The sequence below is a fragment of the Carcharodon carcharias genome, chromosome 7, assembly GCF_017639515.1.
Source record: "Carcharodon carcharias isolate sCarCar2 chromosome 7, sCarCar2.pri, whole genome shotgun sequence".
NCBI lineage: Eukaryota > Metazoa > Chordata > Chondrichthyes > Lamniformes > Lamnidae > Carcharodon > Carcharodon carcharias.
The window spans coordinates 16,319,272-16,335,425 of NC_054473.1; the positions used below are offsets into that span (position 1 = coordinate 16,319,272).

Consider the following 16,154-nt stretch of genomic DNA (forward strand, 5'->3'; position numbering starts at 1 on the left):
AGTCATGTAATATCGATACTGCCTGCAGCAAATACCTGATTGGAATATGTAGTTGTGTTTCCTGCAGTGAGTCCACAAAACCTCAGCCACACATGGCCCCGAGTGGCTGTAATAAAACTATATTTGGATGCAACTAAATGAAAAGACATATGTCTCTGGCAATGTGCTCCTCAGTCACTATTGGACAGGAGGTCCTTGGAAACTTTTAATGATTGAGGTTTCTTGGAGTGAGTTATTAAGCTGGAGTGTTTCAGCTATGAAGAGAGATTGGATAGGCTGGGCTTGTTTTTCCTGGAGCAGAGAAGGCTGAGGGGGGACCTGATTGAGGTGTACAAAATTATGAAGGGCACAGGTGGGGTAGATAGGAAGAAACTTTTCCCTTTAGTGGAGGGGTCAATAACCAGCTGGCATAGATTTAAGGTAAGGATCAGGAGGTTGAGAGGGGATTTGAGGAACCATTTTTTTTTGCCCAGAGGGTAGGGGGTACCTGGAGCTCACTGCCTGAAAGGGTGGTCGAGGTGGGGACCCTTACAGTATTTAAGAAGTATTTAGATGAACATTTGAAACACCATAGCATACAAGGCTATGGGCCATGTGCTTTAAAATAGGATTAGAATAAATAGGGACTTGATGACTGGTGTTGAAGGGCCTCTTTCCGTGCTGTAAACTCTATGACACCTATAATGAAAGGTTAAGTAAAATAACCTTCATCAAAGGCTACTCTTCCAAATATTATGCTACTCCCTTTGAAGCTCTCTTCCAAAACCACATTGCCTTCCAGAAACTTGAAAGGCTCCTTAAAACCTTTATTTTTAACTGGGACTTTGTTCTCCCCAAGCACCCATCCCTTGCCCATTAGTTCCTGTTTGACACTAGCACCTTGCCCACTTGTTGAGTTTCACTTTAAAAGTCAATAATTACAAAGGAGACCAGAAACAAAGTAGAAAACATTGAATTCACAGCAGGTGAAGTCAGCAGCTGAAAGGAAAAAATAGGTCAATGTGTTGAAAGGGATCCCTTCACCAGAACTCCTGAAAGCTGCACGATCTATTTTAATTAAGTGTTATCAGTCATTGCAGAAATGAATCACAGTTCTCACTCTGGACATACATGATTAAAAGGGGCCTATGATCTTTATAAAGTCATGATACTTAATGGGACACTCACCACGTGACTCTCTAAAGCCCATCCAGAATCTACAAGTCACAAATCAGGAGTATGATGGAATACTCTCCACTTGCTTTGATGAGTACAGCTCCAACAACACTCCAGCTCAGCTGCATCTAGGACAAAGCTACCTGTTTGACTGGCACCTCATCCACCACCTTGAACATTCACAGCCTCCGCTTTTGACACACAGTGGCAGTAGTGCATACCATCCACAAGATGCATTGCAGCAACTCACCAAGCCTCCTTCAGCAACACCCAAAGCCGGTACCACTAGAAAAACAAAGGCAGCAGACAGATGGGAACACCACCACTTGGAAGCCATCCAACATCCTGACTCGGAAATTTTTTTGACGTTACTTCACTGTTGCTGGGTCAAAATCCTGGAACACCCTCCCTTGTGGGTGTGGGTAAACCGACGCCACATGGACTGCAGCAGTTCAAGAAGGTGGCTCATCACCAGTTCCTCAAGGGCTATTAGGGATGAACGATAAATGCTGGGCTTGACAGCGATGTCCACATCCCACGAAAGAATAAAAAGTAAATACTGTCACACATGTGGCACGGTAACAAATTCAGGTTAAGTTTAGGATGCCAGGGATTCAAGTTGCCAGGAGGAGTGGATTGAGGCCAGGGAAGCATCTAGAAGCTATCAGGGATGGATGATCAGACCCTACCTTCATGATCACAAACTGGCCCTTTGCTTCTTTTATTCCAAAAAGGTTAATTCGAGCTCAGTTCATTTAAAATAATAAATAAGTAGATTTGATTTTTTAAAAAACATCAGGACTTTAGTGACCAGCGACACGTCACAGGGAGCCGGCGGTTGCTAAGCAGCCTGACGGGAGTTTTTTTTTTCTCTTTGACCCCCCCCGCCCCCTCCCACGGGCTCCCATCGTCTCGGATGACGCGTCGATGCGCAATGACGTACTGACGCTCCGTGAGGGGAGGGTGGGGAGAGAGTGCCGGCACTGCGGCTGCGCAGTCGGAAAGGCCGACCCGGTTGGTGGCGGGGAAGCGCGAAAGGTGGCGGTGTGCGTGCGTGCCGGCAGCGCTCATGCGCGTGGTGCGAGGGTTGCTCGGTTCGCTCGCGCTCCCTGTCTCTCCTTCTCGCACTGTCGGTGAGCGTCATGGCGGAAGGCGGCGTCCCGGACCTGGAGAGCCAGAAGAATGAGATTGGGAACTTGTTGAAAACGTCGCTCAAGAAAGGAGATTCGTGGTAAGGAAGGAAGGGAGAAAGGGACGGACGGACGGAGGGAGGGGAGGGGGGGAAGGAGTGGGGGGAGGGAGGGGGCGTTGGCGACGGTGATTTAGCGCCTCAGGGTGAAGGCCGTGGGTAAGAAAGCCCCCCCCCCCCCCCCAGCCCCCGTCACTCGCCGGGTTGGGGGGTAAGGAGAGCGAAATGCGGCCGGGGAGTGAGGGTTGAATCCCCCGGGGCAGAGCCGGCGGGGAAGCGGCTGGTTTTGACATGTCATGGCGTAGGCCTCGGGATTCCGGTTGTAAATCTACCCGGGAAGCTCCGACCCTCCGCACAAACTCCCCACGGTGTCGGTGCGACAACGTGTGGCCTGAAGCCTAAGAGTAACCTTAACACCCCTATTGGAAGCCACTACACCCCAAAGAAGTTCCTTTGAAAGGTTTCCTTCCATCCTTAAGTGGAATATTAAGGTCTCTGATCCGACCGTGTTTCTGTTGAGACTTGACTTGCCCAGCAGCCACACTTGGAATAACATTTAGCTGTAAATAACCCAGCAATTTAGACGTGAAGTTTATTTTCACACGAAACAGCTGTCCAACCTCGACAATTAGGTGACTCCCAAAACATCCTGTTTCTCACTTGCCCCATTTTAAAGTTTCTCTTTTTCAAGAGTGTCTTAACGTCGTGAGTCTTTATTATTTAAAAGAAACACCTTTCTTTTAAGACGCGGCCAAGTCATTTTTAGCAGTCCATTTACAAACTCTTTTTACTTTCAGTGCTCAATTGTTTAAGATTGTGGCCCTGTGGGACTCAAACTTAGGAAAATATAAGGGATCTGTGGGCAGTTCAAAAATGAATATGTTCAATTCAGAGCAGGGGAGAAGAAAGTCTTTAGCTGGTTTTAAATCCCTGATGCCTTTAAGAATTTTAAGAATTAAGAAACACAGCTCCTTGCTGACTCAGCTGTTTCATTGTGGGGATTAAATCCATTCAGTTTATCAAAGTAGGACTTTTTTTTTAAAGTAGCTTGAAAGTGAAGAGATATATATTCCGGAATGGTTCTTTAAAGGTGAATACTGAAGCAGTAACATGTCTATAAACTCTTAATTGGTAAGGTCGTGATACTGGTGCAGACAGTGCAAAGAGAGAATAGGTACTTTTCTATTGAGAAAGGAAAACTGAGGGCATTGCTCTTGGCCACATTTCTGCACTTGACAGCTGTCATTTGTTCATTGAAGTGAGGAGTTCTACACTGAGGAATGGAATGTTTTTCGTTTTGTCATCCATTGTCAACACAACTGCCATGGCACAGTTCGATGCAGATCCAACCTTTGAGTCCCCAAAATACACCTGAAATTTAGTTTGGAAGAGTGCTTCTCACATAAGAACATTAGTCATTGATTGCCGGGTGCCAGTTTATGCCAAATTAAAGGTAGTTTTTTTGTGCTGCAGATATGCAGTGCTTCAGTAAAAGGGCTGATGCTATCAAGACAAACTTAATGTCGAACCTTTACAATGAGTGAAGAGGGAACAATGGATCTTAGAAACCTGTCTGGAGTTGATCCCAGAGGTGGAAGGGTGAATAGGAAACAGTAACATAATGATTGTTATTGGGTCAGTAATCCAGGGCCCGGACTACTGATCCAGCGACGTGAATTCAAATTCAGTAAATAAATAATAGTAATGGTGACCACGTAATGACCGGAGTGTCATAAAAACCCATCTGATTCACTAATGCCCTTTGAGGACTTGCTCATTCAGAGAGCTGGTGCATACACAATAGGCTGAATAGCCTCCTTTTGTGCTGTAACAATTCTGTAAGGAAGGAAATATGCTGCCGTTACCCAGTCTGGCCTGTATGTCACTCCAAGCCCACAACAATGTGGGTGACCCTTAATTCCCCCAAAATGACTAAGCAAGCCATTCGATCGACGACAATTGGGGATGGGCAAAAAGTGCTTCTGGTCTTGCCAGCGACACCAACAATTGGTGAATGAATAAAAAAAGGTGACATTTCCCAATGCTGTTTAACTTCTTTTCTTTCCTCTATGCAAAAATATCTTCAATTTGCACCTCTTAAGAGAGAATTTTATAATAGTAATTTGAGCTGTTGACCTGTGGGTGCTATCCATGGCTTTGGTAGCTTCTGAGTCAGAAAGTTGTGGATTCAAGCCGTATGTCAAAGAGTTGAGCACTAAATCTACATTGATACTTGAGTGCGGTACTGTGGAAGTGCTACATGTACTGCATTGTCAGAGGTACCATCTTTTGGATGAAGAACTCCATACCCATTAGCACTGTGGGATGACCTTCATCATATGTCTTAAGTGGGTATTAAAGCTCCCATGGCATTATTCCAGAAAGAGCATGTGAACTCTCCTGTTGTTCTGCACAACATCCATGCCTCATTGGCATAATTAAATCAGATTATCTGGTCCTTTATTTCTTTGCTGTTAAGGAACTTTACTGTGTAGTATGTGCCTGCAACTCTGGTCTTCTATATATCCTCTTCCCTCTACTCCACCATTGGTGGCAAAACTTTTAAGCCATTTGGCTTAGCCCCATGTTTATCTGTTTTTCTCCCTGGATTTAAAAGTTCTAGAAATCCTGCTTTTTTAATCCATGATTTTTGTCGATTCTCATCTCTTTTATTGCCAGGTGTCTGAGATACTGTAGGAATTTTTGAAGTTAAAATTGCTATATATTGTGTACCTTGCTTATTGCTTCTTGTATTTGTTACAATCACATAGACAACCATAACTGCTTGTTGCAAATACACTCAACTGTTTCGCTCAGCCTCCATGTGCATCATATCTGCTCTGTTGATTCTCTTTTCTGTATAGCTGTTTCTAAAATGCCATTTTCCCACTTCAAACATTTCCCTTAACTCGTGACCACATTCGTTCAGCTTTGAACCTGCACATGCTAACCCCCTCAAGGTCTTTCTTGCTATGCTTAGTACATTATGTCTTCACTTTTGTAGTACAATGTTGTTACTAAATACAATTATACATTTATTGACACCAGAAACTTCTTGCCCTCACTCCTACAACTTTAAATGCAGCACATCTTGAAATTTCTCAATGAAAATATTATCATTGTGTCCACCTTAGCTTGACAGGACATATGCAAATCACTGGAATAAAGATGTGAATTTGAGCCTGAACACAGTTGCACTATAAATGCTGGAAAAAAAGCTAGTTGCTTAGTCCACAAGAGATTAAACTTCAACCAAACTCTTCTAATTCACTTCTCTAGCCAAAAGTAAAAAGTTTTACTGGTCCCAGAAGGCTGTCTTGAGTCAGAGGCAGTAAAAAGTTGTGTTACAGCATGCCGTTACATTTCAGTTTCATTTGTAAATATGTTAGCTGAAAGATGAAACTGAGAATAGATGTGATGTATTACTTCCTTCAGCCCATTGCCTTTCAAAAATGTTGAAGTGGAAGAAAATCTAAGGAAAGTTAAAGCGCCAACAGCTTGAATCCAGAAGGCATAAATAAGAAGCTATCTTCTAGATAGAGGATGTCATTGGTTTGGGGGGGTGATGCCGATTTTGAATTAGCAACTTGCTGCACTGTTTATCAAATACTTAGGAAACGGAAAGCGAGAGATTCTTATTCAAAGCATACAATTTCTTGGTAAATATGGGATTCATATGAGTATTCATTAGCATCAGGAACAGTACTAGCAATTTATTTTAATGTAGTTTATTTCTGAAAGGAAATGTGCAAACACTGGTGCTGAATACAATTTAGTAGAGCTTATTATGAATGGCTGCTCAGTTGCACGGTACTTTGTTAAAATTTCATTCTCAGGATTTGGTTGCCACTGGCAAGGCTGGCATTTATTGCCCACCCTTGATTGCCCTTCAGAAAGTGGTGGTGTGTTGCCTTGAATTGCTGCAGGACATATGATGAAGGTCATCCCACAGCACTATTGGGTATGGAGTTCCAGGACTTTGATCCATGGTGCATGATTTGGAGGTGATTGGAATTTCCACGCACCAATTGCCCTTGTTCTTCTAGATAGAGGATGTCATTGGTTTGGGGGGGTGATGCCGATTTTGAATTAGCAACTTGCTGCAGTGCACCCAGTAGATTGATCAGTCTTTCTCCAATTCCCTGGGTACTCTTCACCCCCACCTGATCCTCATTCGCTCTTGATGCCTACATCTTTCTTTATAAAAAGTTAAACTTGCTAATCTAGCACATAGTTCCTTTAATAGTATTAGCTTGTGTATATTCAGTTGTATAGTTTGCAAAGGATATACAGCACTGAAGTAGGCCTTTCACCATTTAAGCTCCACTCAAGCCTCCCATCTTTACTCATCTAAACCTATCATCATAACCCCCATTCACTTCTCCCTTATATGCTTTTCTAACTTCCCTTTAAATGCATTTATGCTATTTACTTCAACCACTCTGTGTGATAGTGAGTTCCAAATTCTCACTGCTCTTTAGATAAAGAAGTTACTTCTGAATTTCTGACTGAATTTCTTATTTTATATTGACAGCCTCTATTATGTGCTCTTCCCCACAAGTGGAAACATTCTCTGTATCCGCTCTATCAAAAGCTTTCCTAGTTTTCAAGACCTCTAATGGTCACCCCTCAGGCTTTCTTTTTCAAGAGAAAAGAGACCCAGCCTGTTCATCCTTTCCTAATATGCATATCCATGCATGTCTGGTATCATCTTTGTAAATCTGAAACATCTGCCTGGTTCAGAACAGGAAATGCTGCAAAAGCAATGGGAGAGAGAGGACCTAATCTGCAGTTCATATAAGTGACCAGCCCACGGAGATGTGAATAAATACTGCTGGTAAATGCCTTATTCACAGAAAATGCTGCAAATACACAACAGTACAGGCCAAATATAATGAAATAGGGTTGCTGAGACCCTGAACCATTAAACCTCTGGTCTTGCGATTGAGCTATTTACAATTGTTAAATTAATTGAACAGTTTGCCATTTGAGAGATTTGAGTTTCAAGAACTTGTGTATGATTAGAAAATGTAAAGGTTAATTTTGTTAATGTAATAAATTAATGTTATTGATAATGACCTTGGAGCCCACTGTGTTAGCAGACAAAAATTGATCAGATTCCGATGCCTGGGTTTATAACTGCAAGCTCAAAGGGAAAATGATGCTTTAGAAGCTTAGAAAAATCAATCCTGTGGAATTCTAGCAAAATGATCTGGTCTTTAACCTGTAACAGTGAGCTGTGATTATGAAAACCTCACAGATGAGATACTGCCTTCAGATAAACTAAAACATTTGTATGGTGTCTTTCATTTCCTTGGGATATTCCAAAGTGCTTCATATCCAGTGAATTACTTTTGTGAAGTGTAGGCAGCAGTCAGCTTTGCATGCAACAAGGTTATGCAAACAAATTACATAGAATTTACATCAGTCACTGTTTATGCCCCTCCCCTCTTCACACCCCTGCCTTCATCCAACCCTATCAACGCACCTTTCTAATTCTTATTTCCTCAGACTTGTCTAACTTCCTTTTAACTGTATTTATACTATTCATCTCAATTACTCCCTGTGGTAACAAGTTCCATATTCTAACCATTCTTTGCATAAAGAAGTTCCTGCTGAATTCCTTATTGGATTTATTGGTGACTGTCTTATATTTATGACCCCTAATTTTGAAATATTCCACAAATGGAAGCATTTCTACACCTGCCCATTCAAACTCCTTTGTAATCTGAATGACCTCTGTTAGATCATCCCTCAGTCTTCTCTTTTTCTAGAGATGTACTGACATCCTGGACTGGAGCTTCAACTCTCAACCTTCAGACTTGGAGGTTAGATTACTCTGGAGGTCACCATTGACCAGAAACTGAACTGAACAAGAGCAAATCGGAGGCTAGGAATTCCGTATCACCTCCTGACTCCCCAAAGCCTGTCCACCATCTACAAGGCACAAGTCAGGAGTGTGATGGAATACTCTCCACTTGCCTGGATGAGTGCAGCTCCAACAACACTCAAAGTTTGACATTGTCCAGGACAAAGCAACCCCCTTGATTGGCACCCCATTCGCCACCTTAAGCATTCACTCCTTCCGCCACAAATGCATGGTGGCAGCAGTGTGTACAATCTACAAGATGCACCGCAGCAATTAACCAAGACTCCCAACATCAATTTCTAAAACCGTGACCTCCACCACCAAGAAGGACAGAGCAGCAGGTGCATTGGAACACCACCATCTGCAATCCCCAAGCCACATACCATCCTGACTTCGAATTATATTGCTGTTCCTTCACTGTCGCTGGATAAAAACCCTGAAACACTCTCCCTAACAGCAATGTGGGTGTATCTACACCCCATGGACTGCAGCGGTTCAAGAAGGTAGCTCTCCACCACCTTCTCAAGGGCAGTTAGAGATGGGCACCAAATGCTGGCACAGCCAACAACACCCATATTCTGTGAAAGAACAAAAGAAATGAACACTTCTGCCCCAGCATGCATGAAATTCCATTGTGATAACATATTCTAATCTTCCTTTTCCAATAAATGCTCTTTTCAACAATCTGTTAATTAGTATATTGATCAGTTTGGCACTGAGTCGTGCATGTTGGGGAGGTCCCAAGTTCAGCTAAGTATTTCTGCCGCTAAGCTATGTAAGGGGAAAAACCTGCTAAAGTTATGCTCCTTTTAGAATTAATTAATTTTTGATGGGAACTGAGTTTTGGGTAAATACAGGATTAAGATTGGGATGAATTTGTTGGCAATTATGGTATAAACTCTCACTAGGATAATGACAATTTGCATGAGTTCTAAGAGACCAAAGCCAAGAAACAAACAAAAGTCAGTACCTTGAGGGCAAAGAAAGAGTTGCATATAAATTATTCCTTGTTGTATCTTCCTAACTTCAACCTCGTTTTTACGGCATTTAAAGGGACAGTAGCATAGTGATAATGTTACTGGACTAGAAATCCAGAGGCCTGCACTAATGCTCAGGAGACATTAATTCAAATCCCACCACAACATTAAGTAAATTAATGCATGAATGTGGAATTTAAAAAAACGAGTCTCGTTAATAATGATCACGAAGCTACCAGACTGTCGTTAAAACCCAGCTGGTTCACCGAGGCCCTTGAGGGGAGAAAGTCTGCTGTCCTCCTCCAATCTGGCCTACATGTAACTCCAGACCCGCAGCAAATGTGCTTGACTTTTAGCTGGCCTCTGAAATGGCCTGGTAAGCCACTCAGTTTCAAGGGTGATTGGGGATGACCTGTGCTTGCTAGTGGCACTCATACCCCAAGAATAACTTAACAAAAAACCTGCACTCTTGGTGTCTCACCATGGAGATGGAAGATCTCAGAGTTGAACTTTCTGGCGCAGCTGGAAACAGGTTGACAGAGGCTTTGGGACCCTGTCAGCCCTGCAGATTGCTGGAGATGTGTGGTTTAGTGGGATGGATAAGAGGAAAATAGTGATTTCATGCCCTCTAAATAACTTCTTGAATGTTTTGATTTTTAGGTTCCTAATAGACAGTAGGTGGTTTAAACAATGGAAGAAATATGTGGGTTTTGACAACTGGGATATGTACAACGTGGGAGAACGTGGAATGTTTCCAGGCCCCATTGATAATTCTGGGCTTTTTGCAGGTATTGAAAAGTTGAATGTCGAGCTTTGATTTATTTGAAAACTGTCAACCCTTTGTTCTATATGCTAATGTTAGATTTTTCCAGTTGACAATTTCACAGAAATTATATTAGCTTAAGAGGCTTCATCATGTTGTGGGGTGATGTATTTCATTGAACATAAGATACCTTTGTGTGTTTCAATTAATACATGATTTATGCACAGCCATTTAAAAGAAACAAAAGCCTGTTTTATTATTGTAACCCTGTCAGATGTTTTGTGTCTGGAAAGCTGGATAAGAGCAACAGGTTTCAATATCTGGATGTATAATGCATTGCATGTGCTGCCTTACCTGATCAATTTCTTTTAAAATCTATACTGTAATAAATCAAAGTTCCAGCACAGAAGGAGGCCATTTAGTCCATCATATCTACGCAGATGGTAGTTCTGCCTGTCTTGTAGCATTAACAATTAAATTTGTAGAAATAGAGTTGTATGTACAAGTTTGCAGGTTGGCACAAAGTTTGGGGCAGAATAAATTGTGTAGGTGGGAGCAGCAAATCACAAAAGGGCACATCGCATTAAATGAGTGCGCAAAAATTGTGGTAGGTGGGAGTTCAAAGTAGGGAAGCAAGAGATTGTTCAAAACAAAAACAAAAATACCTGGAAAAACTCAGCAAGTCTGGCAGCATCTGTGGAGAGGAACACAGTTAACGTTTCGAGTCCGAATAACCCTTCAACAGAACTAAATAAAAATAGAAGAAAGGTGAACTATAAGCTGGGTTGGGGGGGCCGGTGGGGCAAGCAGAACCAGTGATAGGTGGAGATAACCAAAAGGTATGAAGATCTTGCCTTGTTCACATATCTTTTGGTTATCTCCACCTATCACTGGCTCTTATTTGCTCCCCCCCCAGCAACCTAAACCAGCTTATATTTCACCTCTCTTCTCTTTTTACTTAGTTCTGTTGAAGGGTCATTCGGACTCGAAACATTAACTGTGTTCCTCTCCACAGATGCTGCCAGACTTGCTGAGTTTTTCCAGGTATTTTTGTTTTTGTTCTGGATTTCCAGCATTCCCAGTTTTTTGCTTTTATCTTAGTGCTTAAGAGATCGTTCACTCTGGATTCAAGAAAGATAAATCGGGCTATTTTCTTAATGCGAAGAGACTAGAAACTATGGAGGAGAAATGGGATTTGGGTGTCCAGATAGAAAAATTATTAAAAGCTAGTGCATGCATACAAAAAGTAATCAAAAAGCCAAATGAAATGTTGGCCTTTATCTCAATGGGGCTGCGATACAAAAGGGAGGAAGTGATACTTTTTGTACAGAGCCTTCGTCGTGGCCCAATTGGAGTACTGTGTTCAGTTTTGGGACCTCAGGTAAGATAATGTCAAAATTGGAGGGAGTGGAGCTGATCCACCACAACGATATCAGGGTTTAAGGGATTAAATTATGAGGAAAGGTTGCATAGAATTAGCTGGTATTCCCTTGAATTTAGAAGTTTGTGGGTTATGTAATCTGGATATTTTCAAAACTCAAATCAGATTTTTACTAGGCAAGGGTATCAGATTAAATGCAGGCAATGGTGTCGAGATCTCAACCATCTATCACCAATGAAATGGTGGAACAGACTCATGGGGTTGAATGTTTATTACCCAAACCGTGATGCTACCTTTCTCCTTGAAGGACTATGCTTGTAGTTCTGCACCAATATCTAGCTGAAATTTGATTACACTTGTTTAAAGAGCATAATTAGGCTTTGTTTGCCTAATTTTACCTTGATAGCCATGTATAAATGTGAAAGGGATGTTTATTTTGAAAGCAAAAAGATTTTTCACAACTTAATGACAATAAGCTCTAAAGGCCTCTTGGACAATCTGAAAAGGGTAGACTTCAGAAGCTTGAATTGTAATTTGTAACTTTTTTCAATAGTGCTTGGCTCCAGATCTTTGCTTTTGTAAATATGGCTCTAGAGCTATTTTTCAAGATCTAAGCTCACTAAGTCATATGACTGTGTTTAAAACAACAACTTGTAATACAGCAGCATTTGGAAACAGGTTTGATCTCCAGGTTGTAAAAGTTCGCTAGACTGAACTATGTTGCTGTGGGGATGGAGAGTTGTTCCTTAATTTCTCTTAGGTGCCTCCTGTCGACTATTTCACGGAAACATAGGCAGAGACATGGAAGTCGGTCACTCCCATTTTAGATGCAGGTTGTGCGTGGCCCCCATGATATGAGAAATTTTTCTGAAAGTTTTATTAGAGCATCTTTGCATCTGAAATTGTCAGAGGGGAGAATTATTTTTGTTTCAAGGTGAGATAAATATTTATGATTCTGCTCTTCTATATAATGCTGCTTATGTTGACCTCTGGTATTTCCCCCCTCACTTCCCCCATATCAGTTGACTTGTGAAAATGAGATTACTTTTTAGGGGTTTAAAGGTGTTTGTAATTATACTTGTGGACTTGGAATGCGTCTGATACAGGCAACTTGCTTTCCCGATACAGATTTTGTCTGAACTGTGATCAGGTATAATGTTTGCCTGCAAAATAGCTTTATCTTCTTGTAGTCCAAAACATTGTTCCTTAGCTTATGTCAGTTCATGTTAAGTGTCCTTTCTAAAATAGAACTGCTGAAACAGGCTTCTTGGCTGAATTGCTCCTAGAACATCCAGAGGTCACATTAATGTGTGGTGACTGCCTGACATCCTTGCCTTCTGTTGATAGCTATCTGAGTGGTTCAGAATAGATGCAGTTGCTACCCATGAAATCCAGCTTGTTTTGTGTGATATCTGCCAACTGGTGATTGTCGTCATGTAACCAAAGATGCTCGTAAATCTCCACGGTATCTTTCTAAAGAAACTCATTCTAAATGGTAATTTTATCTAATAATTAGAGACCAGTGAACCTGTCTCTTAAGGAAACCACAGCACATGATTTGGCTCAAATACAGAGGTTAGATTAATGTGCCATTTGGTATTTTTTTTTTGTTAGTCCAGGTAAATGACTTTGACAAAATGTATGTGGAGGTGGTCAGCTGTACTTGTGCAGTTAATTAGTGCAAACAGATTTACTGAAAAGTTCTAAAACTGCTGTAATAACAGATACAAATTATAGTAAAATTGTCCAGAAGATTCTAATTGTGTGTATTTGGTATGTGCTCATTTGTTTGACAACTGTTAATTATTTCCTTTTACCGCATGCAAGGACTACATACATATACTTTGAGACCCTTCGGCTTCTATATTTGTGCCTCCATCTTGGGTGGAGCAGCCTGAGAATTACTGAAGTTTGTGTCAACCTGGTCTTCATAACCCTGAGGCTGTGAACCAGATTTAAATTGGTTAAGTGCTTTGAGCACATTTAAAAGTGAGGCTAAACTTTTAACAACACTAAAACCCCATTTGCCAATGCTGAAAAATCTTGACTCATAGAGGTTTACAGCACAAAAGGAGGCTAGTAGGCCCATCGTGTCCATGCTGGTCGATAAAGATCTGACCACACTAATCGTTTTCCAGCACTTGGCCCATAGCCCTGGAGACTATGGCAACACAAGTTAATATCTAAATACTTAAATGTTACGAGAGTTTCTGACTCAACCACCCTTTCAGGCAGTGAGTTCCAGACTCCCATCACCCTCTGGGTGAAAACATTTCTCCTCAACTCCCTTTGTACCCCTCATCTTAAATCTATGCCCCCTGGTTATTGACCCTTTTACTAATGGAAAAAGTGTCTTCCTATCCACCTATATTCCTCACAATCTTATACACCTCTATCAGGCCTCCTCTCAACCTTCACTGCTCCAAGGAAAACAACCCCAGCCTATCCAATCTTTCCTCATAGCTCAGGCAGCATCCTGGTAAATCTCCTCTGCATCCTCTCCAGTGCAATCACATCCTTCCTATAATATAGTGATCAGAACTACACGCGGTACTCCAGTTGTGGCCTAACCAGCATTTTATACAGTTCCGGCAAAACCTCCCTGCTCTTATATTCTGTGCCTCGGCTAATAAAGGCATGTATCCTTTATGCTTTCTTAACTACCTTATATACCTGCCCTGCTACCTTCAGGGACCTGTGGATATGCACACCAGGGTCCCCCGATCTTTCGTACTTTCCAGGGTCCTCCCATTCATAGTGTAATCCTTTGCCTTGTTAGCCCTCCCAAGTGCATTACCTCTCACTTTTCCAGGTTGAATTCCATTTGCCACTGCTCTGACCAGTCCGTTGATATCCTCCTGCAGTTTATGGCTGTCATCCTCATTATTTACCATCACCCTCTGCTTCCTGCCTCTCAGTCAATTTTGAATCCAATGTGCCACTTTGCCTTGGATCCCATGAATTCTTATTTTCTTGACTAGTCTACCATGAGGGACCTTATCAAAAGCCTTGCTAAAGTCCCTGTACATCACATCAAATTCATTACCCTCATCAACACTCCTGGTTACCTCCTCAAAAGATTCGATCACATTTGTCAAACACGACCTTCCTTTAACAAATCCATGATGACTATCCCTGAATAGTCCGTGCATCTCCAAGTATAGATATATTCTATCCCTCAGAATTCTTTCTAGTAACTTTCCCACTGCTGAGGTTAGACTGGCTGACCTGTAATTTCCTGGTCTATCCCTTCCTTTTTTGATAATGGGACAATGTTAGCAGTCCTCCAGTCCTCTGGCACCTGTGGCCAGAGAGGATTTGAAAATTACTGCCAGGGCCCCGATATGTCTTCTCTTGCCTCCCTCAACACCCTGGGGTCCACCTCCTCCGGGCCTGTGGATTTATCCACTTTTAAGGCCACTAAACCCATTCGTACCTTCTCTCTCTCTCTCTATGTTAATTTCCTCTAATATTTCACAGTCCTCCACCCTGATGTCTATACCTGTGTTATCCCTTTCCATTGTGAAGACCAACGCAAAGTATTCAATGAGGACTGTACCCATGTCGTCCGGGTCCACACACATTACCTCTATGGTCCCTAGTTATTCTCTTGCTTTTTGCATATTTTAAAAACCCCTTTGGGTCTTCCTTTATTCTACCCACCAATGCTTTCTCATGCACTGTCTTAACTTTCCTAATTTATTTTTTAAGTTCCCCCCTGTACTTTTTATTCTCCTCTAGGGTCTTTCCGTATTGAGCCCTCTGTATCTGCCATAAACTTCTCTTTTCTTCTTAATCCTAACCTTTATGTCCCTTGACATCCAGGGTTCTCTGGACTTGATTCCACACACACACACACACACACACACACACACACACACACACACACACACACACACACACACACACACACCCACACACCCCACCCCCCTCGTCTTTACGGGAACATATTTGCCCTGTACTCTCTCTATTTCCTCCTTGAATGTCTCCCCACCCCCCTACTGCTCTGACACGGTTTTATCTGCAAATAGCTGCTCCCAGTCTACTTGGGCCAAATCGCATCTCACCTTAATAAATTCAGCCTTTCCCCAGTTTAGAACTTTTATTCCCAGCCCAACCTTATCCTTTTCCAAAACTATCCTAAATTTAACTGAGTTATGGTCACTATCTCCAAAATGCTCCCCTACAGAAATGCCTTCCACCTGCCCGGGCTCATTTCCAAATATTAGGTCCAGAACTGCCCCCTCCCATGTTGGGTTTTCTATGCACTTGCTAATAAAGTTCTCCTGGATGCAACTTAAGAATTTTGCTCCCTCCCTACCTTGCACACTAAAACTATCCAAGTTAATATTTGGGTAATTAAAATCCCCTATTACTGCCTTATTATTCTTACGTTTCTCTGAAATTTGATTACATAATTGATCCTCTATCTCTCCCTGACTGTTTGGGGGCCTATGGTACACACCCAACAGTGTATTTGCCCCTTTTATGTTTTTCACTTCTACCCATGTGGCCTCATTTGATGATATCATCCCTCCTCACTGTTATAATTGATTCTTTGATCCGTGCAGACTTGATGAGCTGAAGGACCTCTTCTACTCTGTGATTCTGTGATATTGCACACCTCCATCCCCCTCTACCTCGTCTGAATACCCTATAACCGGGAATGTTAAGCTGCTACTCCTGCTCGTTTAGCCAAGTCTCAGTCATAGCTATGATATCATGCTCCCATGTGCCTATCTGTGTCCTCAGCTCATTTGTCTTATTCCTCAAGCTCCTTGCATTAAAATGTATTCCATTTAGCCTTGCTAAACTCTCTT

The 16,154-nt window shown here is 42.0% G+C and overlaps 1 protein-coding gene across 2 annotated transcripts in view; it reads left to right on the forward strand.

Moving 5' to 3' along the window:
* The first annotated feature begins 2,166 nt into the window (after window positions 1-2,166).
* The window catches only part of usp4 (ubiquitin specific peptidase 4 (proto-oncogene)), an 81,162-nt gene continuing 67,174 nt past the window's right edge, over window positions 2,167-16,154 (forward strand). For both annotated transcript variants that reach the window (XM_041191771.1, XM_041191772.1), the window contains exons 1-2: window positions 2,167-2,386; window positions 9,851-9,978. In XM_041191771.1, the coding sequence (XP_041047705.1) occupies window positions 2,298-2,386; window positions 9,851-9,978 (217 nt within the window). In that variant the 5' untranslated portion in view covers window positions 2,167-2,297. The remainder of the gene's footprint in view (window positions 2,387-9,850; window positions 9,979-16,154) is intronic.